The sequence below is a fragment of the Synchiropus splendidus genome, chromosome 7, assembly GCF_027744825.2.
Source record: "Synchiropus splendidus isolate RoL2022-P1 chromosome 7, RoL_Sspl_1.0, whole genome shotgun sequence".
NCBI lineage: Eukaryota > Metazoa > Chordata > Actinopteri > Syngnathiformes > Callionymidae > Synchiropus > Synchiropus splendidus.
Window position 1 is genome coordinate 7930343 of NC_071340.1, and position 24758 is coordinate 7955100.

Genomic DNA, 24758 nt, shown 5'->3' on the forward strand with positions numbered 1-24758 from the left:
CACTCAGATTTGTGAGTATGTGTGTGATTTTAGTTCCATTGTGTTAATACAAGTCAAAAATCATTTACTGACTGTACATTCACACTGCTGAGTTTGTGCTGAAAAATGGATTGTAGCCTCACTTCAGGAACACAACCTCAAACTTGCCATGAAAATTCTGTGTAGGTGATGAGTGCTGTTGTCGGCAGCTGTTAAATGAAACTTAAAAACTTGTAAGTTAGTCACTTATAAATTTAAATAATCTGTAAAGTAACTCAGTTTCTTTTTTAGGGTTTTTTTTCGCTTAGTAATTCAATTTGAAAAAAAGTCCGCACACTCTGCCTTCAATGTCAGTCAACACACTGACGTCACCCACGCAACAGCTGAAGAATGATGGCGGAGATCAACACTCACGCAGAAGAAGCGTGTCAAGTCAGCCATTAGTAGCCATTAACATCGTAGCCCAGCATGATGCTAGTTTCCTCTTTAACACTGTTGGATGTGTGGCTACTTTATTACAATGGGGCCACACGTTCGCTGTTAAGGTTATTGAGCTGTGGAAAAACTCTGGGCTGTCGAGTGAAGAAGCTGAAAGTAAAAACGTGATAGCGTTAGCCAAGCTGTTTGGCTAACGCGGCTAGTTGGTCGTCTACCGTGAGGAAACTTGAAACCAGCCAGTCGCTGCAGAACTAAACTGGAGAACTAAACTTGTCACTGTTGTAACTAAGGTAGCAATAACTTCTGGAATAACTCCATCTACTTGGAATAGAACTTTGTTGTCCTGAAAGTTTGACAGTGCCCAAAGCAAATCATTTTCCAACCTGCATCAGATCTTGACCAGGATTTTACTCATCCAGTTTGACCAGGTGTCTCAACAAAACAAAGCAAAAATGGTTGCCGACTGATAAACTAAATTGCAGTTTGACAGCTGAGCACAAGTCCATTTCAGAAATGTTTTTATGGTGACAATTATGAAGTCGTCTTAATTAGAAATACCACTTATTAGAGTTATAAGAAAACTTTATCATGATCTTGATCTCTACATTGATGTAGATCTCTTACTGTAGATCTCTTAGTCTTACTGTTATTTATTTAAACGTTTCTGCGTCCTGCATGTGGAGTGATAGGATGAACTCTTGAATAAAGTTTGTTGAGTGTATTTAACATGGAAACCAAATTAAATAAAACAAACCGTTAATTTATTGATGCAGAGACAATAGTTTCTTCACCTTTTCCTTTTTGCTCAGGTTGGAGCTCATCCTCCAAAAGAGAGTTGCATCACTGACTGTCAAATCCATCACATCCATTGGCACAATAGCAGAATGGAAAGACAGCCTCCAGGCAGAAAGCTGTGCACCGCCTCACAATTATTAAAAATGTTCTCAGACATTAGACATGGATTTCATATCTGTCACAAGAAGTGCCATGGTGCAGGACCATTTTTCGTGAACGCGGTTAGCCTGTTTTTTTGGGCTTTTTTTCTTTTTACAGTAGAGTCTGGGATCAAAGCCTATCTAGCCGTGGACCACCTGATGTGAGAAGCTCCAGTCTTGAGCCTGGAAACTACTCTTTTCTGATAGCTCAATCAAGTTCTGCCATGTGTTTTCCCAGGGCAAATTGCTTTTCGGTGATCTGGGAAGACTCACTGTATATAATCTATAGTTTCTCCCAAACAGAAGGCACATGAGAATCACAAGTGGAATGTGGCAAGGCTGTTTCAAAATACCATTTTGATCGTAAGCATCAGAGGCCTGCAGTTTGGTTTGGGGCCGTGAAAGTGTGGCTGTGCGGTTTGTAGCTGTCAGCCATAACCCCCTGCTACCTTACATGCCAGGAATGAGAATATGTGAAAGAAGAACCAATTTCTTCACTTTTTAAACACATGTACTCAGTAAAATGTGCGACAGAATTAGCTGATCTTCAGATTTAAAAAAAAAAATTGTGTTCACTTGAGGTTTAAAAATGAATTGAAACAGAAAATCAATTAGTTTTTTTTCAAGATGTTTGAGAGGCATACATGTAAGCAATTTTGCTGCTGGGTAAAAACAAACAAAAACAGCTCTTCATGTTCTCTGCTATGCAAATGCTGCGTCATCTCTGGGTATAGATGTCCGGAGCAACTGCAAAGAAGCTGGAGATTTGATGGAAATATTTTTTTGACGTCCTCTTTATGTAGAGCTCAGTAGCCTTTGGTTCCACCAATGATCAGCTTATCCTGGCTTCTCCTCTCTCCAACCATTTTTTTTCACACACATCGTCTCAGCCAGCATTTTTAATCTCCTTAAATCGTCATTTGGCAGATCCAAACCAATCTGAGGTGTGGAATGATGCAGTCCTCAAATAAGGGCTCTTAAAACAAAGCGCCTCAAACGGCATTTGTTTTATTGTATTTAAGTGTACTGCATTTTTGTCATGATGTTCACTTTTCTGTATCTACAGTGTTTTATTTGTTCAGTGTTGAATATGTTGTTGCTTTGTTTATGTCTTTAAAGTTCAATGTTTGTCTTTAACGTTTGTATACTGCTGCAGCAACACAAATTTTGCTATAGTAGGAAGAATAAAAGCAGTCTAAATATAATATAATCAATATAATCTAATTGAGTTTTTTTTAAACGATTCCCACCCCACTATAAACATAAATTTAAATACCAGCAAAGTAGAGTTAGTTTCATACTGACGTCATGATAGCCAGGTAGAGAGTGAGAAGAGGGCCCTGTGTTGCACAGGTCTGAAACTGAGAGGCTTTACCTTTTTCAATGAAATATTCACATCACTATTTCAAAAGGCTGTAGCTTGAAAACTATTTGAGATCTATATTATGATGTCGCCGTAGTCATTAAAAAACACTTTCCCATCTATATATGTAGATGAGATTCACTAGTGAATAGTGAATGGTGATGATGATGATGATGGCTGGGCATCATCACTGTGGTTTACAGCACTTCTGTCCACCCAAACATGGTGGTCTCAGGGGAGCTAATAGTTCTGATCTGACGTGACAATGACAGCGAGCAGTAGGGCGCACAAGCAGCTGCTAGGATGCCTAATGTAGGACAGTTGAATGTGGGTTTCAGTGGCCTGTAAATGCACTAAATCTTGAGGTTATGGGTCACTTTTGTGAAGTAGTCATCAAGAATATCTTGTCAGGATGTTTGGGTCTCAAAGTTACACTGATAGAACAGTATTCTATGAGTGCAACTACATTTTGTGCCTTCAAAAAAAACGAAGATGCTTCCCAACTCAGCGAGTATTTTCATGAAATTTGACATCAACATTCAAGACCTGGTTTTCATCGACAAATAAAGGAATGAAACGTGCACTCACTGAGGCTGCGTGCAGTCCTGAAGGTTGCACATTCGACGGATTGGTTTGGGTTTCTTGCTGACATCACAGTATCCCCTGTGGACCATTTTGGTGTCACCCTTCTTACGGCAACCGTACTTGGTATATTGGTAACCTGGACATGACAATGCACCTCTCCATAAATATTCAAATCACTTTTGTCCTTGTAGTATGGCAAGCAAACATTAGCAAAATGAATTTCGAGTGAGGCAAGACAGGTGAAATGAGATACAATTACGGGTCCAGTCCTCGTGGTTCTAGAGCCACACACTGATACTGAGTCAGTAAAAGGCCCGAGGGTTGGACGGTGTGTGATGTGCAAACAAAATTAAAGCGGCTCTTTTCTGAATGAGTGACAAGACACAGTGACTGACAAAGCACAACACTCCATACAGGGCAGTGTGTTCATCTCTTACCTCCGGCACATGGCTTGGAACAGGGAGACCAGCTCTTCAGAGCCCACTCATAAGTGTCCTCTTGAATCACATTATTGTTGTTCACAGGAACGGAATCTTCGTGAATTATGTACTTGTACATTAATGTAGACCGCGTTTCATTGTCCTTGGGTATAATCTAAAGAGAGTGAAAGGAAACAAAACAAAGATGAGTCGATATGACAAGTGCATGGGGACATTGTGTACGAGTACAGTACAAATCAATGAGGAAGTGTTACCATAACCATCTGTGCTTCTTCATATGAGAACAGGACTTGGTCTTTTTTTTTTCAGCTGAAACACCTACTGTAATTCTCTCACCTTCTAAGTGTGACCTTTATACATATAATATTAGTGAGAATACTTTCAGATGTTAATTTAATTTTAAGTGAAGCGAATAATGAAGTTAAACCTACTGAACAGATTCACTTTAAAGGCCATTTTGCAGCTCATCTATACGTCCACAGGGACATCAACAGTGAGCGGAGCTTGAGCACTAACCCTTTACTGCATGAAAATTGAGAACAAATATTATTTCTCATCAGGTCGGCCAAATGTACTTTGGTATCGACCTGCACTGCAACGCTCACAGACGCGTGCTGTGGCCCCTCCCTCTCCGAGCAGCAGTCAAGCAGCTGCCCCGCCCGCAGCATCAGAAGGGAGTATTGGATGCATCTTATAAAAAGATTGTGCATTGTTGAGTGGTTGTTTAAAAAACTAAGAACTCAGGTTTTGTTGAACATGACGTGCTAACCACGAGGTTGGGATACACAGTGAAAGACAAAGCATGGTCCGGTTGAAAGCACAAGATGTCAACACGCTACGCAAATGGCTGCCTTCCATAGAGTCACATAAAGTGCTCAAGTTTGCACAACCACAACATATTTTTGTCACATTAGACACATTAAAATCGATGTATCGACCCAGCAGCAACAGTATTTTTTTGCGGTGGGAGCCTTTTTTCTAGCTTGAGCACCAGCTCAAAAAATGTCTGTGTACATGCCGAGTCCACAGGGATCTCAAAAAAAAAGGACCAGATTTAGATTGTTAAAGAGGTTTTTGGAGGCTAATCACAGTCCACAGGGAAATAGAAGAAAACCGAGCAAGCAACAAGCAAGAGTGGGCTAAAATGTGTGTATCTTTGCAGGGCAACAGGAATATTTGGGGTTTCTCAGTTGCCATTTAAAAGGATTGAATAGGCATTTTGGCATTCCTGAAACAAAACCGTGAGCCCACGTGAACTTGAATCTTTTTGTCACAACATGTCATGTTCCTGACGCGCGCTGACCGTGGTAATGCCCAGCTAACACTGTGCCACCACAGAATATTTGGGACTCATGCTGTTTCATACAACAACGGATTCAGTGATGTTAATGTTCATATGTAATCTGTCAGGTCACCTCACTCCCGAGGATCTAAATAATAGACACACGCACTAGCAACCTACCGACCGCTAACACGAACCAGATGGATTGTACGCAACTTACAGTGAACTGTAGCCAGTGAACAAAAAAAAAAACAAAAAAAAACACTAAATACGGGAATATGAAATCTTTGCCTGTGTGTACATCTCCAACACATGGAACATGACTCACAGATGATTAGTCTCCTACAGAACTTCTGACGTCTCATTTCCATGAGAGTGAACATGAATCTAATATGATTGGCATGATTAAAATATCTCATATGCGTGGGTGAACGTTATCTTCAGATGTATATTAGCAAGTTATTACAATACATTGCTTAATTCATATCCATATCTGGAGGATCACAGTGACGCCAAAACCCGCTCTGCCTGACAGAATGGTGTTCACCTGACATGACAAAACAAAAGCAGTCACACACTATATGAATATGAATATGAATGGCTGGTTTTGAAAACTCGCGACTTTTCAAATGCTCTTTCACTCACATGATTTAAGAAATAAACATATCAGCGTTCCTCACCCTTCTACGTGAGATCACTTTTCCAACTTCAGCTGTCCACTGATGAAAGAGTTACAAGAACTTTTCGCTCTGTTTGCAAATGCCTGCATCGGAGTCTGGTAATTTTGAGTCATTTCGTCTAGAAGGGGCGATTATAACACTGACGATGGCCTGGAGAGTTGCAACACAGACGATGACGCTGGCCTAACTCATCTCCCTAGTCTATTTCTAGTGGCCTCTCCTTTCATCTCCGCTCATATTAGCCACAACACGCTCTGATAATGCCCTTCGCCTCTTTACGATGTGAAACAAATCAGAGCATTAAAGTGTGGTTGAGACACAACCCGACAATACACAGCATCTAGATTAGTTAAACAAACTTTTATTTTTTATCAGCCACTTCCTGCTTTCACCCGTTTGCTGTGAGCTTTCTATGTGGCCCTGTCGACCTTCAGCATCTGCTTCATTGTCTCCAGCACCACTTCTTTAATGGTAATGAGCCAGATTATGTCACCATTTTGAGCCAAGTATGTTTGCGTAACTGAGGCCTTTTCTTTACTTGGACTATTATAGACTGAATGTTTAACAATGGTTCATGATCTCCAGTCCCTAGCCTCATCACTGGATGAGAGAAACACACTGAAACATACATACTGTATTGTGACCTCTTCCTATACAGTGGTACCTCGGTTTTCGAACATCCCATATTTTGAACAAATTGGTGTTCGAACAAAAATGTCGAGATTTTTTTGCTTCAGATTTCAAACGAAAATCCAGAACTCCGAATCCAAAAAAGCCGGAAAACATAACGTGCGCGAACCGATCAGCTGACCGACGACACGCTCTGTTATTGTGCATAACGCAGCCTCTGTATGCTCGCTCTCGACGCCTCCGAGGCTGGAGCGCTCACTCCAGGGTTTGATGTCCTGTTGTGGGCTGGAGCTGGGACAGGGATGAGGCGAGTCTGGGACAGAGCGTTACTTGGTTTATGACTTTGTCACAGCCAAACTGCACAGAAGCGCACATTCAGAGCTGGACACGCACCGGGCACCTCTTCACTTCTGGAGAGACGTCACTCACTCGGCAACCCCTCCCACATGCAGCGGACCTGCAGCAGACACTCTACATTCACTCCTACAAAAGCCTCTTTTAAGGCTTGGAACGCATTTTCTTTTTCCATTCATTGTAATGGGAAAAATCGATTCAGATTTCGAACAAATCGCTTCTCGAACAGCCGTCCGCAACGGATTGTGGTAGAGAACCGAGGGACCACTGTACTTCCCTTATTTATTACATTTCATTTTAGTTCTGTTTTACACAGCCTATAATGATGATGTTTCAGAGTATATAAACAAACCCGTCCCTGTTAAGTAAATACATTACTTCACATGCAGTTATCATGCAGTGACACCTCTGATCCGAAAATAGGGAACAGAATAAATGGGCAGACATCATAAGAACTGTTCTTCACTCTGCTCATTTTCAATCTCTGTATCATGGGAAGAAGAAGAAATGTTGACAGAACTGTATACAGTGTATCAATCAAGAAGCTCAGTGGCATATAGCATGTAAGTAAAATGTCTGTAATGGATCAGATAATGGAAATAAACTTTCTGCAGAGCTGCCCAACAAGGAGCTGGGTACGCCTCGACTAAATTTGGGATTGCGATGTTTCTGTTGGTCATGGCGGGGAGGTCAGGACTGCAGACTAGTGATGGGCTCATTTTTTGGAGATGCTCAAAGCTGGAGACTGCAGAGCAGACAGAGCCAGCTCGAGTATCCGGGAATAAGGTCACTTTTTGTGAAGCTTCATCAGCTCATCACTTCTATAGACTGTTTGTGACTCCTGAAACATATTTGGGTTTGTATCTGAGGACTTGCTTCCTCTATTCAGTTTGTGCCTGTTTCAGTGTTGACACCTGAGGAAAGACCCTCCCGTCTGGGCTGACCTGTCCTCTTTCTCACTGCGCCACAAGGCTGTTTATTTTTGACAAAATAACTTGTTTAAATGGCAACTTGAAAGCACCCTGTGTTCCTTTTTGTTATTTAAGCTGACCAGAAAGTCGCTTGTCCCCTGGCAATGATAAATATTCAGATGCTGACCACTTAATTCACTGCAGCAGGACTTTAGTGAGCAAAGCCATCACCCACGGTCACGCATGTCCAGCTCTCATATTTCCCTGCAGTGGCCAGTGTCACGGGGGAATGTGGTCTTGACGTTAATGAGAAGTCTGAAACAAGTTATCTTGAGCAGTGTATGAGCGCATCCATTCTAATAATATATGCCTGAAATATTTGCCTCAAAGTGGAGTTTAAAAAAGTGGCTATGGGAGAAGTATCGAGATCTTGGAGAAATGCTACCAGGAGCGACGCCCTGCAACCCAGACTCAAAGCATTTCAACACTCTTAATAAGCAAGATCAACTATTTAGGGTCAGTGGAATTTCATTGAGAAGGTTTCTGTGTGCAGTTGTACATCCTGTGACCTTCACTGCTCATTAGTCAGTCGTGCTTTGCAGTGCGATAATAAGCATGTAATTGTCACTGACTGAGCGCATTGTGTAGACGGGGATTGCTGTTGCACCGCACTAGCTGCTCTGCTTAGTTGGGACGGAACCTGTTTAATGTGCTGCTGCTCCATGTGTTAGAGGACAAAAGAAGCTTCTGAATGACAAAATCAACAGAATGAACTCGGCATTTTAAAAAGGCATTTTGCTTGAAGCAGCTTCACAAAATCAATAACAAAATAAATCATAATAATAATAACAGTATTTGATTACCAGAACCACGACGGGGTCGTGCAGAGGTCCGTCTGTGTGCAGAGTCTCCACGTCTCCTTCTAAGATGTAGTTCCACTCCACACCCAAGTCTATGAAGCTCCGGGATTTGGCTTCCTCTCCTTTCCCGTTGAGAATGTAGTGGCCAGTCGCCTGATTCTTGATGGCTGCAATCAGTCACTGAGCATTGACAAAAGCATCTCGCAACACGCCGATGAGTGTTTAACACAGATGAATCGACTTTATCAGAGGAGGACAAACAGATTCTTAAATCTAAGTGAGTTTTTTTGCTCCAGAAATGTTAAGGCGAATGAATGCTTTAAAGCACATTTGATGGTCGGTCACTTAGACTGATTTAACAGCAAAACACAACAACAAAAAAAGAGGAAAAAAAACAACAACATAGAAATGTCGGTGCTTCAACAGTAACTACAATCACAAAAAATAATAGCCATATATGACTATTAATATCATCAAACGCTGAATTGAATTTTAAGGATCATGTTTCATTCATCATTGTACTGGGGACAAAGCAAGCAAGATGTGTAACCACATGACAAAGAATTGAGAATTTGTTTCTATGATATCTTATGCGGCTTGAAGACTTTCTTCTTCACTATCATAAAACACACCAAACGTGAAAGTGAAACCAAGCCTTTGATGTCTCAGCCCATTAGCTAACATATATCAGTAACAGGACGGAGAAGACAGGATGTCACTCAACCATGCTGCAGGGTGAAACAGTTTCAACTAAACTAAACTAGCAAGGAAGTGATTTTAAGTTGAGTATAAACATTTTATTTATAAAGACTGCCTGCTAAACTACACTATCAAGCGCCTACCAATAATAATATGCATTTTATGATAATTTTAATAACATGCATTTAATTAAAAAAAAACTACTGAGCGCAGGAAATGAGGGCACCATGTCAGGAATCTTCATTAGCCCATCACTGATGGAAAATCTTGTTTCAATTGGTTAAAGGCTCAACCATCAATGTTTCAGAATAATTTTTAAATTATTAAAAGAAGCCAATTTAAAGGCGCCTTTGTCCAAAGAATCCCACTGGGATTCAAGTCCACAGCAACCTACACAGCTATTAATGTTGCTCCCTTTGTTTCTATTGTTGCGACCGCTGACCAGTATACATGAGGGTGAGGATGCCAGTCCATCACTGGAGAAACGTAGACATCTACTCACACAATCATGTTCATTTTATAGTCAGACGACGACGACCGGATGTTGAATCAGTGTGACTTGTTTCGAATGTTAAACTCATCTGCTGAGAGAAGCAATAAAAACGCATCTTTAAGACTCAGCAGCATCACAGATTGACATGCATAACTTTACTTTGCTTCATTGATCGACACTTCAGCTCCTGTGACTGAAACAACCTGAAAGCACAGCTATTTTTACAACCTTTTTTTCAAGCTAAAATAAACCAACTTGGAGACTCTCATGTCTAACAAGCTGTCCTCATCAAAAAATAAACTTGCTGCCATGTGTTTCAGTCTATATGAAGAGGGAGCAATCTCCACTCAATGACGGCAGACATATTGTCTGGAGACAGAATTGGCTGTGGGGGTCTTTTGAAGCCATTTTCACTACCTTTTTGACATTCACATAATGTGTCATTCATGCAGAGGAAATTACACACTGCTGTAGCCTAGTATTTCCAGTCATTTGACGTGAAACGTCACATTTCAATGATGCTGTTTTCCTAGTATTTCAATGCTGATGCTATTTTTGTCAACCAATGCCAATGACTACCCTTTCTTTACTGCACGCAGGGCATCATGGTGGAGTTATATAGCCAGCTGCCTTCCCACTGCAAGAGGGTGATGCAGCTGTCCCCTCTGTTCAGACTCAGACCCACCACTACAGCTCTGTCTAGAGCCTAACCAGAGCTGATCTGACTCGCTGCGAGGCGCAATCAACTTCTTGCGCGAGTCTTGATCTCAATGTTGAGATCATTGGCCCCAAAAATATCGCTGCCAAGGGTTGCAATTTGGATGTGAACCATTCTGAATCGATTCATGAATGTCCACATTCCGATTTTTTTACAATCTAATTTACAAAGGTCCTGTCATGTTGTTGCAGAACCATAAGTGGTCACAACTTAAAATAATATAAAATAAAATAAAATAGGTTGCAGCTAAAAAAAAGTAACTTGAGATTATGGAACACACACTAAAAAAAAAAAAAAAAAAACAATTATTCATAGGTGCATCGATCTGATCTTGCATCTCGGTAAACCTGACAATGCAACACGTCCTCACTCCCATGGTGTCGTATATCCACATTGGGAATGTTGCCTTTTGTATCCTATACTGACAAAAAAAGGCAGCCTTCACATTGGCAGTGTGACCCGTGGAAAAAAAGACATAGGTTGGGAACATAAGCTATGGGATGTCGTTCCACTCATTCTACATGCATTTTAGTCAGAGTGGCTTTCAGTACCGCCACTAGAGGTGAGCCACGTAAAGGCTTACAAATAGCAACTGACATCCAGTCTCCTTCAGTGAAGAGAGTGATTTCAGCACGTCTCCACGTGTTGCTCAACATGCTCTGCGATGCGTGATCCGTGCCATGCCTTGAGCTATATAGTAGTAAAACGTGTTTCTTTTTTCTTTTTTTTGACGATGAGCCACGCACATGATGCTCTAAACAGCACCACAATTATTAGCAGTAAATAAGCTGGTAATGTGACCGGCTGGTCCTTTGGAAGTAGCCAGTGATAACAATACAGTTCGGTTTCTGCATCTAAGACATCTCCCTCCTAAAGCTTTTCACCATGAGCCCCCTTCAACATTCCCGATGACGGTACTCTTTACCCACTCCTTGTCGACGACCACCACCGTGGTCAACAATATCGTTGTGGACTGGGAGGGACACACGCCTTGGAGGCAGCTTATGAACGTCACCACCTAACAAAGTCTGTCCATTGAGTTTAACTTCTACACTGTATGTTTGTGAGTTTGTGAAGCATTGGGAAGGTCGGCTCTTTGAGTTGCAGATATCTAGGTAATGCATGTACATCTAGCGTTTGAAATGAAATGTCTCGCTCGGTGAATGACAGGAAGGCAAATAGCAGTTTGAGGAGGCACATAGCGCGGCAAAACTAATTAAACAATGCTGTCACGATTCTCAGTTGTTTTACAGATGCATCTACATTTTCATTTTCCTCACAACAATAGTGGCAGACAGCAGCAGCGCATCCGAATAACAAAAGTGAGGGGAATAAAAATGCCTACTGGCCTGCTGCCTCTTGTGTGCTTAAATATACATATTTTCTCATCTTTGAATAGCATTAATGAGCAGCCTGGCAAATGAAGTGTGGAGATGTGAAGGCTGTTTTTTTCCATTGGGGAGAAATTGTTAATAAAAATATCTTCATCTTCACCCGGCTGTCAGAAAGTGATTGTGTATTTTGTAAATCTTTTTTTTTTTCCATCCGTGAGGATTTGCCGCTCAAGTATGACCACGCCGCTGAAATGATGTCTTCACCACCCCCATCTTAAACATCTATCGATGGACCAGCCGCCTGCAAAGAGATGCTGGTTGCCATCAAAGCACTATTTGAACTGTCAGGACATTCTGTTATTTAAAGAAAATCATAATTTGTCAACTTGTTCTTTGGCTTCCAATCAGCTGTGTCTGATGGAACCTGAAATCAGTAACTGTTATTAAATCAGTTTGAACAACTTCAACTTTCTTGATGGAAAAAAGAGGGTCAGAAACTTGCAACTATGGAATGAAGGGACATGTTTCTTCAAAGTGGTCTTAACTGCACTTGGTTTTACTTCCTTTCTGCTTCACATCTGTGGTCATAATCTCAGCCTTTAGCCAGAGACACTGCTGCCAACAGCTAAAGCTCCAGTGTTTTCATCTCAAAGAAGACTTTGTGACATTGGTATTTCACTTTGCTCCCACAGTCCAAAAACATACACAGGTCAAGTGATAATTTAATCCAGAAAGCAAGTTAACAAAAGATAATGCCCCCACAACAAAGACGTGAGACAAATGAATGAGCTAAAAACAGCCACTTAGGAATCCTGTCACTCATCTGTCAGTGCTTTGGATCATGATGGAGTTAATGTAATTTCATTTTATTCTATTTTTCGTGATTTCGTGAGTGATGAATGCTTAAAACAATTATCTGTGGTAGACAAGGTAAAATACTACATTTATACGTCAATACAAGTGTTGTCTGAATGCATTAGCAGGGTGCAATTTAGCAGGAATAAAGAACTGTAATGTCTTAATTTTAAATCTAAAATCAGATCTCCAGTCAAAATATGTAGGAACAGTTGGCAATGCAGCAATGAAAGAACCACCTGCGCTCAGCACACTCACATCGAGTTGCAGGAACTGACATCACGCTGTGTCAAGACCTTGATGGCTACTGTTACAAACAGACATCAATAAACAGACTAATAGATTAGTTTATTAAATAAACTCAATTTTAGTATCAAACATTCTATGAGAGCTGAAGTTGAACTAGCCAATTTTCCAGTCCTTGCTGTCGTCATTCAGCTTAAGAACAAGGCAAGGCTCTGATGGTCTGGTAGGACAGATGCAGTGACTGAGCCCGTGTGAGTACAGCTCTAGCATTCATACTGTTTTGCAGAGCTGGGTTGATGAAGCTTCGTGATACAGTGGCACTTGGGGGTTAAAATGTAAGGTGTCATCAAGACAGTTGCTCAAAACCAGAGGTTGACAACTACCGTGCTCTGAAAATTACGAATAGTTACATGAAGCTTCATCGGCCGTAACTACAGTGTAACCAACTACCAATACTCTGGTATGCTGTACTTTGACAAGTGGCACGTTAATGTTAAAAAAAATGGAACATTTGTTTGCTGCCTTTTGGGTAAAAGGAAGAAGTTATCAAACAACTGGCAAAGCTACAATGTCAAATGCAAATGCAGTACTGGACACATATCACCCACTTCATAATTCTCATCTATAAATCAGCCTGGTACGACAGTCGAAAAGTCTGACACTGACACTGTGGAGGTGAAACTGACTCTAAATCAGAATCACAGCTCAATTGGCAGGAGTCACAGCTCAGTGAACCATCAAACATGAATTAAGGCAACGACACTGTTCCTAATTTATTAACTCCCAAGGAGAATTGTCAATTGTACTCCAAATAAATGAACAAAATCAAAACATTTTACTTATTTACTACACTTTTATACATCGATGAATTATACATGTGAAATCTGTGCACAGTTTTTGTGCCTTTGAGGCAACAACAGATAAATAATGCAAAGCACAAAAACACAGAAGTTTTGATGAACCAGCGACATGCAGAGGTTAGTGATGATGTAGATTTAGGCCTCTACGCATGTGTGAGTGTGTTATGAGGTCACACTTACCAAGAATTTGAGGGGAGGCCTCATGTTCTTGGATGATCACATGTCTAGCTCCAGGAGGAATAAGAAACATCTTTAGGTAGCCTTTAGGTAGCCAGGATTGGCAGCAGCAGAAGGACAGGTTAGGAAAGATAAGACAGAGAGGGGAAACGTTACACATATCACAGCACTACACAAGGGTTTGTAGCAGTGGACGGTTGCAGAAGTGTTTGCCACTTTGCTCAACACAGAACAGTAAAAGTCTGCCAGGTAAAACATGTACGGCTTTTCATTCCAGGGTGACTTTGAGTGGATTATGAAAACACCTGTGGCCATGTTTTAATGAGGCAGGAAAGCAGCAAAGTCTTCTGGCTGCAATGTCCACCACTTACAAACCGACTCTGACTCACCAAGAACATTTCTAGAGTCCTCGGTTTCATTTAAAATCACATTGCGAGCTCCTTTCGGCAGCGAGAAGGCTCCTCTCGTCTTCCCTTCAAATGAAATGACGCGTTAGTTTGGTAGTCTCACGTCAGAAACATCTGAGCTATTGAAATAGATGGTTGTTTATTTCCTGCTGCACCTACAGGGCTCAGGCACTGAAGTGTTGCAGAGATGTGTATGAATCAAAAATGACATGGACCCGCAGTGTCAAATGAATTGACTTCAACATGCAGGATAGTTGCTGACTCAGGCGTTCGTCCCAGACGCCAAATTAATTTGAGAATGTCTTTGCTTCCGAGTGAGTGTTGGTGAGCTGCCAAATCAGGAAAAGTTGTCTGCGCCACAGGAGGCTCTAAAGAAAACCCATGAACACAGTGATGGCTTCCGGAGGAGCCAAATCTGAGTATGCCACAATTGATTCAAGCCCACTGCAGACAAATCAACACTGACAGCACAGACTGACCGACTTCAAGTTAGTCTGCGAAAGGAGTTTCTGCAAAACTACACGACAGATGAAAACAAATCAGCTAATCGGACGGCTACAACACCTAAAGAGACAAAAAGCAAGAAGAGCAATAAGCAGCCACTGAGGTGACTGCTTGGCGTGAAGTGGCTGATCTGCTAAAAAAAGCTGGACAGGAAACTGCAACAAAAGGAAAGTGATGAGGCATTCACGATCACTGGATACTTGCATGTTGACTCTTCCAAAAGAGCGGTTTCTTTTTGGGCTCTCTTGCTTAAGTGTTTCCCTGTTAAGAATGTCAGTGGTTAGAGTGACGGGGTGGCTGAGTTCAGTCTGGAACATTTACTGACCAAACCGACAAGTGAGAGAGAGAGAGAGAGAGAGAGAGAGAGAGATAGATAGATAGATAGACAGACATATTTCAGAGCAAACTTATTGGCAGGAGAGTCTTTCCGCATTAACCAAATAAAAAAGAAAAAACTCAAATTTCCAAATTCTTACCAGGTTTCTTGGGTGTGCGAGTGAAGGTTCCCTTCACGGTGCGGCAGTGAGAGTTATCCCCTCCACAGACGCCACATTTGTCCTCCACTTTGGCTGAACCGATTTCTCGATCGCAGCCAACTTTCTACGCATCAGCAGAAAAATGAGACAGTAAGCAACTCTGTCTCATGCTTGTTACACAGTATATACAGCACATCAAAGCACATTTCTTCAGCCGAAAAAATTGAGTCACCCAAAATTTGGTGCATCCTTTGTCACTTTATAAAGCGAGTGACATGAACATGTATTTCAAGAGCACAGGCCGGTGAAGTGCTGCCTATGACGTCAGGAAATGCTGGGGATTCAATTCAAAGCCGACTGTATGAATAAGCAAAGCGGAATTCCAACTCCTGTGTCCAAAAGTCCACTTGGCAGTCATCGTCGTGTCATTGGAAACAGCACTGCATCATCTTTGCTAGTCAACGGTGGCGTTGTGCAGAGTAGAATGAGTATCTTCCACATTGGCAGATTGATGGAACAGCCACACCAAATGAATGGGATAGAAACAAATGAATGATGTGTGCTCACAATGTAGAGCTGCTATTACATACGAAAACATGTCGCGTTACAAAGGGAGGCTGAGAAGTGGGAAGCCATTTCTGGCATTCTTGTGCTGTCCTGCTGTTGTTGTTTAGGTGCCTTGTTTTACTTTTTTTAATTTCAATGTAGTCTTTCATTTTAGTTTTTATCAATTTCAGTCCCATCCACTTTTAGTTGGGGGCAAGTCCATGCACTTCAGTGATAGTCACCCAAAGGTTTTTTATTTTGTTCTGACATTTTCGTCCAGGTTTCACAGACAAAAATGCTTGAATCCGCAACTGAATCCTGTCACTATAGTGTCAGTACACTATATTAGCAAAAGTACTTGCTCACCCATCCAAATGGTTTTGACCAACATCTGTGAAAGAATCTCAGGAGCTCAGTGAATTCCAGCATGAAACTGTCAGAGGATGCCACCTGTGCAACAAGTTGAAGCTGTAATAGCTGCAAAAGGTGGACCCATATCATATTGAACCCAATGGGTTTGGAATCGGATGCCACTTAAGTTCATAATCTCTGTCAAGGCCTCACCTTCACCTTCACCTTCTTCTGCCGCTTATCCGGGGTCGGGTTGCGGAGGCAGCATTTGGAGCAAGGAAGCCCAAACTTCCCGGTCCGCACAAACCTCCTCCAGCTCTTCCCGGGGGATCCCGAGGCGTTCCCAGGCCAGACTGGAGACATAATCTCTCCAGCGAGTCCTGAGTCTTCCCCGGGGTCTCCTCCCGGTAGGACATGCCCTGAACACCTCCCCAGGGAGGCGTCCAGGGGACATCCGGATCAGATGCCCGAGCCACCTCAGCTGGTTCCTCTCGATGTGGAGGAGCAGCGGCTCCACTCTGAGCTCCTCCCGGATGACCGAACTCCTCACCCTATCTCTAAGGGTGCGCCCAGCCACCCTGCGGAGGAAACTCATCTCAGCCGCTTGTATCCCCGATCTCATCCTTTCGGTCATTACCCAAAGCTCGCTACGATAGGTGAGGGTGGGAACGTAGATCGATCGAGAGCTTCGTCTTGTGACTCAGCTCTGTCAAGGCAGGTGAGCAAATACTTTTGGTAAAACAGTGTACCTAGAGGTCTAGTGGAAACACACTGCATAAGACAAACTGTGAAAGACCTGTCTGTGTTTAAAAACAAAAAAATAATGATAAATAAATAAAATAAGATTTAAATTGAAGAGACAGTTTGGTTTTTTAAATATATGATGTAATTTGTCACCAGAATAAAAATCAGGCATTAGGAAGGCATGTGGAGAGAAATAGTTTGGATGTGCATTGTACCTACAATTACAGCCTGTTAAAGACGTGATGGTTGATAAAACATAAAATGCACTTTAATTTTTATTATTTAGATGTGTTTTGTGTTATTTTGCCTTAAAAAAACCCCCAAAAACTAAATATTCCACGAGTGTTATGTCAGGGATTAATGAGTTCCGAACAATCCTAACAATTTTACAAAGAAATCCCATTAATATGTTTAGGTTATTATTTAACAACAAGCATCTCTATTTAGGCTTCGTCACAGGGCAACGACGAAAATGAAATGGCTCAAATTACACTCAAAGTTCTTTGTTAACCAACAGCACAGCAAGAAAACAAGAGGTGATCTGAACAACAGCTTGCTAGTTTGATTGAGGTGGAGCTGTCATGTATTTCCTGCGAAGATGCAGAGTCCAAGCGGTACGTATGTCCCTAATGGTCTCTTCTACCGGCAGAGGTCGAACAGCCCTGGCCTGGAGGAATGTACGCGAAACAATGGGCTTTTCTGGTGAGTCGTGCTCTTTATATATCAGCCTGCTAGAAAACTATTTTGTTTCTACCAGAACTAGCGGAATGTGCAGATTGGTACATTTTTTTTATTGTGACTTTTAGTGCCAGAATCCAACAAAAGCACGTTTGGTGAGGATGTACGTTCAGAATAAATGGTTTCAGTGACATGGATAATAAAACACCACAGCATGACCGACTCAGTGTCAGTATAGTGCAATGGAAAATGAAGGGTGAATGAGTCTTGTTCCTCTTGGCATACACCGCATCTTGTTTCATCTAGGTCCAGAAGAAACAATGCAATTGATTTCTTTCTTCCTTTCTTTTCTTTTTTTCCAGAAACAGCAGTTCAGTGTTATTTTTTCATTTCAAATTCCTCCTCCACTCAGAGTGCCAGTTATTGGGCTTCTGTGTGTGGAGGAGGAATTTTGATTTTCAATGGCATATAATGGAAGCAAGGGAAATGAATTTCACTTTCGTATCCAAAATAGTGTTTTTCATAAAATGTAGACTGAATATCATAAAATTATACTTCCAAATGTGTGGGATTAATCCTTCAAAACAAACTACAAAAAAACAAATGCATATATGCAAATCATATATATATATATATATATATATATATATATATATATATATATATATATATATATATATATACACATAGTGTACAGTATAGTATATAATTTTAATGTATCTTACCACACACTCCCCTCGGACACATATGCTGTATGCATCCTTGTACGAACACCTTGTCCCATCATGCACCAGCTGCTTCATATAAGCAACATCTCCTGTTTCCTTCGACAGGCAGTACAAGTGGCATCTCTTGTTGCCTGCAGATGAAGAGGATAGGAAAGGATAGTTCAAACAAACAAAGATTCTAAGCACTCAACTACGGGTGTTTCCTTGATGGCTGCCTTCATCCATGAGCAAACTCGAAAACTAACGCACGAAGAAAGAGAAAGTCATAAAAACATTGGTGGTACGTATTCAGGACTGGCATGTAACCAGCCATCTTGCAAAGGACTCAACACATATTGAATGTCCCCACTGTGGGACTAAAAAAGGCCAGCTAATCCAAAGTGCACAGCAATTTACAAAGAAAACGAAAAAAAACATTTTTGAAAGTTTCATGTTAAGGTTTCTGGAAGATTGCTAAAGCCTTTCCAACTTGGAGCAGTCTCATTGGGGACAAACAACAAAAAAAACAATCAAGAATGAGCATTAGATGCAGGTGAAAACCATGTCATATCTGAAAGTGAGAAGCTCTAGTTATTCACGACACAGCGTAATTTCATTTATTGTTCTTAAAGATTTGTTTTATTGATCCGGGCCAATATCAGACAGCACGAGAAGGAGCACACCACATTCCTGACTTATAGTTTGGAACATGACATGAATGCACACACTCATTTTCTCACCCCATTGTGTGCCAAGTGGATTTGGGATAAAAATCCAGAACAGAATTGAACAAAGGTCTTTAGAGAGCTATTTATCCTGCACTGCAGCTGTGCTCACCGCCAGCATCTCACCTCCTTTCCCCACAAATGGCTTTCAAACATCAGTCAGTGAGCTATAGGAGGCACGCAGCCCAAAGAAGGAAAGCCATATCGCCCCGATAAGAATCAGATTGAAAAAGCATAGATACACACACTGCAGTGATTCATTTCCTTTGAAGAGGTTTGACGATGGATGGATCTAAGCATTGAGTACAGGCAGGATGTTCAGGTATAGATGAAGAGAAGTAGTGTTGCAAAAACCACAGTCTGAAAAAGAAAGGGAAGTGCTGAGCTTGTCTACGTGTGCCGTTTCTACTGAGCCATTTCAAAGGAAACCGATCAGAAAAACAGTGAAGGATAAAATTGCCCTATAGTTCAATATCCTCGCAAAGTCAAGAGATCACGTCATGCAATAGAAGCCTCCTATATTAAAGCCCAACTGAAAGTCGATAGAGTCATCCTACTCGAGCCCAATCACATCAGCAAATGGATTGAGGTTTCCAACGTCAAGAGGAATTTTGTTCTGGGGTAGCACATTTCGTGGCAAATTCAATTTCAGTCCAACCCGCTTCATGAGCAGAATCAATGCATGTTGAACTGATTCTCCCGGATGACAAGTTTAGCATACATTTTCAAGTCAGTGGAGATGTGCTGCCACTCCAGACTGTCTGCTTATCCATAGTCAATGATCAGACTAACATCTGAATATCCAACATATCAGTGAGCGAGACACACATGCTTGGTTGAGGACCGTGTTGAAAGGAGACTGCCCACCTCACAGTGTCTTGCTTATATAACTATTAAAACATCTGCGTTTGAAAAGAGAAAAAAAACACATTTGTTTACTTACCCACAAGATAAGACTAAAAAAATAGATAAATAAATGGCTTACCATCTGGATGTTCATAGGGAAGCCAATGGTGTTTAGAGTTTTGGAATTCAAAGTGGGCGTTGCGCTGCTGACACTGCTGAGCTCGGAAGTCTTCAAAGTGCTTGGGGCAGTCGTCCGTGTTACATAGCTGATACTCGTAGTTGAGACCACCGCAGTCCTGGCCACCACTGGAGGGTCTACACCAGAGCAATGAACCAGGGTCAGTGACACAACTCAGACTTGCTGCTCCATCTTCAGGTTTGATAAACACCCCCCTCCCTGTCAACAATACCTGAGTTCCATGGTGTATTTCTGAAGATACAATTTGCTTGGAGAGAGCACACAGTGACAGAAGGTGGCAGATTTAAAGGCTCAAAAAAGGATTTACTGTTATTATCAATGGGTCTGTCAAATTCTGAGGATGGTGCCCTTGAATGGAGAATCAACAACAGCTGACAAGGTGCTGGGTGAGGCACCAGGCTGAATGGCGTGTGGTGTTTCCTGGGTGAGTACTGGCTGCACGTGTAAATAACAACAGGCTCTATAGCTCCACTTCCGCTGTAGTAAGTTGGTGAAGCAGTTTTATGCAAAGCACAGCCGATAGAAGGCACATGGAAACAAAAATCTAAATGCAGGGTTTTCGCCAGGATCTCTTGAGACCATGGGGGACAAGTACAGAGCGAAGCCACTCAAGATGCGATCTGACAGACACGCAGGGAAGAGTGGGGAGTCTTACTGAATTGGCAACAATAAAAAAAGTTTAAAATCCAATCTGCAGCCAGTCTGTTCCTTTGTCCGGCCGGCTGTGCGAATTAAGTTCCGCGAGCAGCATACGCAGTCATGTTCTTCCCACATTTTGACGTTTTGACTTCATTTTAATACACATGATCACGTGAGAGTTCTCCTTTAAAAAAGAGATTATTCTCTTTTTATGCTCACGTCTGAGCTATGAGGCTGTGGCACGATCACTTACATGTAGCAGAAACCCTGACAAGTGCCTATCATTTTGTGCGGATAATCCCAGCATTGCACCCACCTTTGCCCCAAATCATGACTGCTTCAGAGGGATGTAGATTTCTTTGCTCTGTTTGGACACAAACAAGCTGAGCACTTACGCTGGGTTGTTGCATTGTCGTGTCCTGAAGCGAACTCCTGTGCCACATGAGCGGGAGCACGACCCAAACTTGCCCCAGGCACCCCAGGCGCCATCTTGTTTGACCTGGTTCGGGTTCTTCCACATGCAGTGACCTTTATAGCACCACTAGGAGACATTTAAAAAATAAAAAACAAATTTTAAATTACATTTTCAGCTTGAAGATGCTCTCAATAGAGACATGACTGTGTAAAGTAAAACTATGTATGGTGACCTTACCTTCCCCGGAGCACATTCTGTCCCGTCCAGTGGAGGGCCCTTTTTGGTTTTGCAGAAGTAAGGGTTGTCAGGGTGGCTGCACCACAGCTGCTTACATGGGTCGAATGTGCGGAACTGAAACAAGAAATTCAGAGAGGACTCTATTGTGAAAAGGAATTCACCTAGAGTCATGTCCATAAAGTAGATTTTCAGTATTAAAAAACAACTGACAATAGTGTGTCATCCTGCATATTCATCTCGTTCCTAATCCACTGACACACAGCTGTTAGTTGTGAAACTATTTTCCTGGAAGCATTGATTAAAAAAAAATATATCTGCCCTCAATCTCCCAGTGGATTTCTACCCCTTTGAGTTTTTACTCGCACAGTCTATTACTCTTGAATTGGGTTCAAATATCAGAGCAGCTGTTCTCTTATCACGAAAATAACTTCATTCTGTTTGGTTTGGACAGATGCTAGCATCTTTTTTAAGAAACACAGGGTCAGCATTTCTAGTTAACTTGCACAAATCCTGGAGTCAGTTGAACCATTCTGGGAGTCTATCTATGACTCAACTTGCAGTTCAAGTCTATGTTCTATTGTAACATCACTTGAAACACATGCCTCCCGAACTGAAACACGACTTGCATATTTGATACTTTTCCACTAAGGAGCCTCAGCTCTCAGCTTCAGGGGCAGCTTTGACTCAAGTGAGAACAAAGAGACTGTCCAAACAGTGGCATCAGAGACAGCAGGTGTCGGCTGCAAGAGTAAGTGACTTGTCTGCTAGCCACCCGACGGACTTGGCTACTTAACCTACCTTTAGTAGCTTAGTAATCACATCATCTTTCAGAGTCAGGGTCACCTCCTTGTCAACGGTAACATCCTTGAAGGCATTTTACCCTCTGACTCAGATGGACAAGGAGTCCCTTTGTCTTTGTGCTACGGTGACGGCACAACACCTCCCTCACTGTATTCGTGGAGCCATCATTGAGGCTTATAGAGCCGCTGGAGCTGAGGCCTGGAAGGGTTGAAAGGCTCACTCTTCCTTCTTCTTTTGCTATAGTGTTCAGCAGAGTTTCCATGGAGCATATTTGTCAAGCTGCCTCCAGGTCATCAGCTTTCGTGCAGACACACCTCAATGAGATAATACGGCTGCCAGTTCTTGGGCTCATTCATGGCTTGTTTCCTCAGCCTCCCATTGGGAGTTAGTAATGATATCTCTCATGGTGTTGCTCTGATGAGAGGCCAAGCCGGGAGTTAGTTTCTACGGACTTCACCTACTGTAGGTGTGTAAGCAATAGCGATCAGAGGGCGGAGAATGTACATCGCAGAAGTAGCAGTTACCTGCATGTAACCTTGGTTCTATCAATATACAACAAGCAGAGCCCTCTAACTGCTCACCCAGCCGACACTATCTTCTGCTACTGAGTTTCCACAAGGAGACAGGGAGCGGGAAACAGGGGAATGCATTCAGAGGGTTCAGCCTATCTGGGTGGAGAACGAATCAAAACATCCCAGGCACAAGGCGGGACCTCGCCCCTTATTAGTACTCATTGGAAATTTGGATGAAAGGCGTGTGTTCTCATGACTCCAGTACTGTACCTCGTGCCCTCAGCTGAGTGGATCATCATAGCCAGCTGTCAGTTGTCTGTCGGACAGGTCTCTCGACAGAAACGCTACATTGAACAGTTATTGCTTTAATGTTATTGATGCCCATTATATATCCATACATATGACATTTGCAAGGCAGTAGGCAAAAGTCACATAGCACACACACTGCATGAATCAAAACGTATTGATCCAAAGTGGGATTTTCTGCAGAAATGTCATGTTGCGTGACTCGATGCCACGGCTGCTCCTGAAACATCAAGTACTCACCTGGTGCTTTCTGACCTTCAGAAACTCATGTTTGTGCTCCTGTTTTACCCTGCTTGCTCGCCGTTTCAATTTCTTGACAACAAAGGATGAGAATCTAAACTTCACCATTTGTAAGGTGAGAGATTAAATCTCTATCAGACGTGTGTGCTAATTAGCAGAGCAGCGCTCTAAAAAGCAGGAATTATGTGCAGAGATAAAAGTGGTTTTGACAAAGTAGATCTGGAAGATTAGCCATCACACGGTGGGAGATGTGGCTCCAGCAGCTGGGACTGCGTCGTCTTATCTTATCTTTGACCATGAATGTGACGATACTTGGGATCCCACATGCAGACGCTACCAACAATCCCTCCATATGAGTAGATCTCTGCCATACAGTCAAACAGCTAATGTTTTATCTTAAACAAGTCCAGGATTTCCGCTAAAGACACAATAAACTACGCTCACCGATGTGCAGATCTTGTAGCCAACACCAAAGTCGAAGCGGCACTGCTCATCCATGGAGTAGTTGATACCAGGGAGCTCAGGAAGCTGCGGCCAGTCATGTTTGAAGGGGTCGTCCAGGAGGCAGTCATACGTGCTGAGAGAGAGACGTACAAAATCAACTGTAGTCTGATGGTTAAACAGTGTGAAACAGAAAACTGAAGTCACTTAGAAGTGAAAGATGTAAACAGTGAACTAGACTTTCTTCAGTCAATGAATGGGTGGACAATAAAAGAGGAGTTTGGTGGAGGTTTGTACTCACTGAGCACTTTGATCTTAGTTCTCCTGATCATCAATATTATTACTGCTTTTATTGTTGATGTGTTTTGTAGTCCTTCATCACAGTGGTTATATGTTTATAAATAAGTTGTATGACAGTGAATTTGGATTCTGTGTCCAAAGATGGGAAATTTTATCCATATATATAGATATATGGATACATTTACGGATGGTTTTCCATTTTAGATATTTCCAAGAATGCACAATGGAGAGTGAGCATTTACTTCAAAGATGTTACATTGGGATTAACATTAAAGTTTCTTTCTAACTGTTGCATTACAATTGTAGTAAATAACTAGTTAAAGTCAAGACAAAATCAGATATAACTGTAATAAGGTGAACTTGAAATAATGAATTATAACTGCTTTATTTGATGCTGTTTCATTTCCACTATCACCTTCATGAATACTCAAATACTAACAAGCTTTCGACATGAAAAGTAGTCATAACTATACTGGGTATTCTGAAGAGAAACATTTGAGCAATTGTTTTAAAGAGTTGCTTCGAATGTCAAGCAGAGACACATTTAGATTTAGACTCCTCTGCTCCTCTTCCTCTCTCCCTCAAAAAAAAAAAAAAAAAAAAGTAGATGACGGCTGGATGGGACCAGGTGGGGAAAAGCGCCTCAGCTGCAGTCAGCCCCTCACGTCGAGCAAATGCTCGAGCTCCAGGCAGATAAAAATTGTGTATCTTTATTTATTTATTTGGATTTCACTATCACTTCCTTCCATCAAAGCTTTCTTTTATACCCAGAACAAATTGCAGCTATCGATCAGACAACCTTGCACCGCCACGGAGTGAACAAGGCCCTACAGTCTGATCTGACT

The 24758-nt window shown here is 41.9% G+C and overlaps 1 protein-coding gene across 2 annotated transcripts in view; it reads right to left on the bottom strand.

Annotated features, from left to right (window-relative positions):
* The window catches only part of adamts3 (ADAM metallopeptidase with thrombospondin type 1 motif, 3), a 129250-nt gene that overhangs the window by 17222 nt on the left and 87270 nt on the right, over positions 1-24758 (bottom strand). The window contains exons 10-19 of one of the 2 annotated variants that reach the window (XM_053871529.1): positions 23617-23749; positions 21314-21427; positions 21057-21202; positions 19963-20138; positions 18271-18404; positions 15227-15350; positions 13843-13923; positions 8461-8624; positions 3738-3894; positions 3304-3436 (exon numbers count right to left, since the gene is read on the bottom strand). In XM_053871529.1, the coding sequence (XP_053727504.1) occupies positions 3304-3436; positions 3738-3894; positions 8461-8624; positions 13843-13923; positions 15227-15350; positions 18271-18404; positions 19963-20138; positions 21057-21202; positions 21314-21427; positions 23617-23749 (1362 nt within the window). Of the gene's footprint in view, positions 1-3303; positions 3437-3737; positions 3895-8460; positions 8625-13842; positions 13924-14228; positions 14313-15226; positions 15351-18270; positions 18405-19962; positions 20139-21056; positions 21203-21313; positions 21428-23616; positions 23750-24758 lie in introns of both variants that reach the window. The other variant, XM_053871527.1, reaches the window with a different exon arrangement.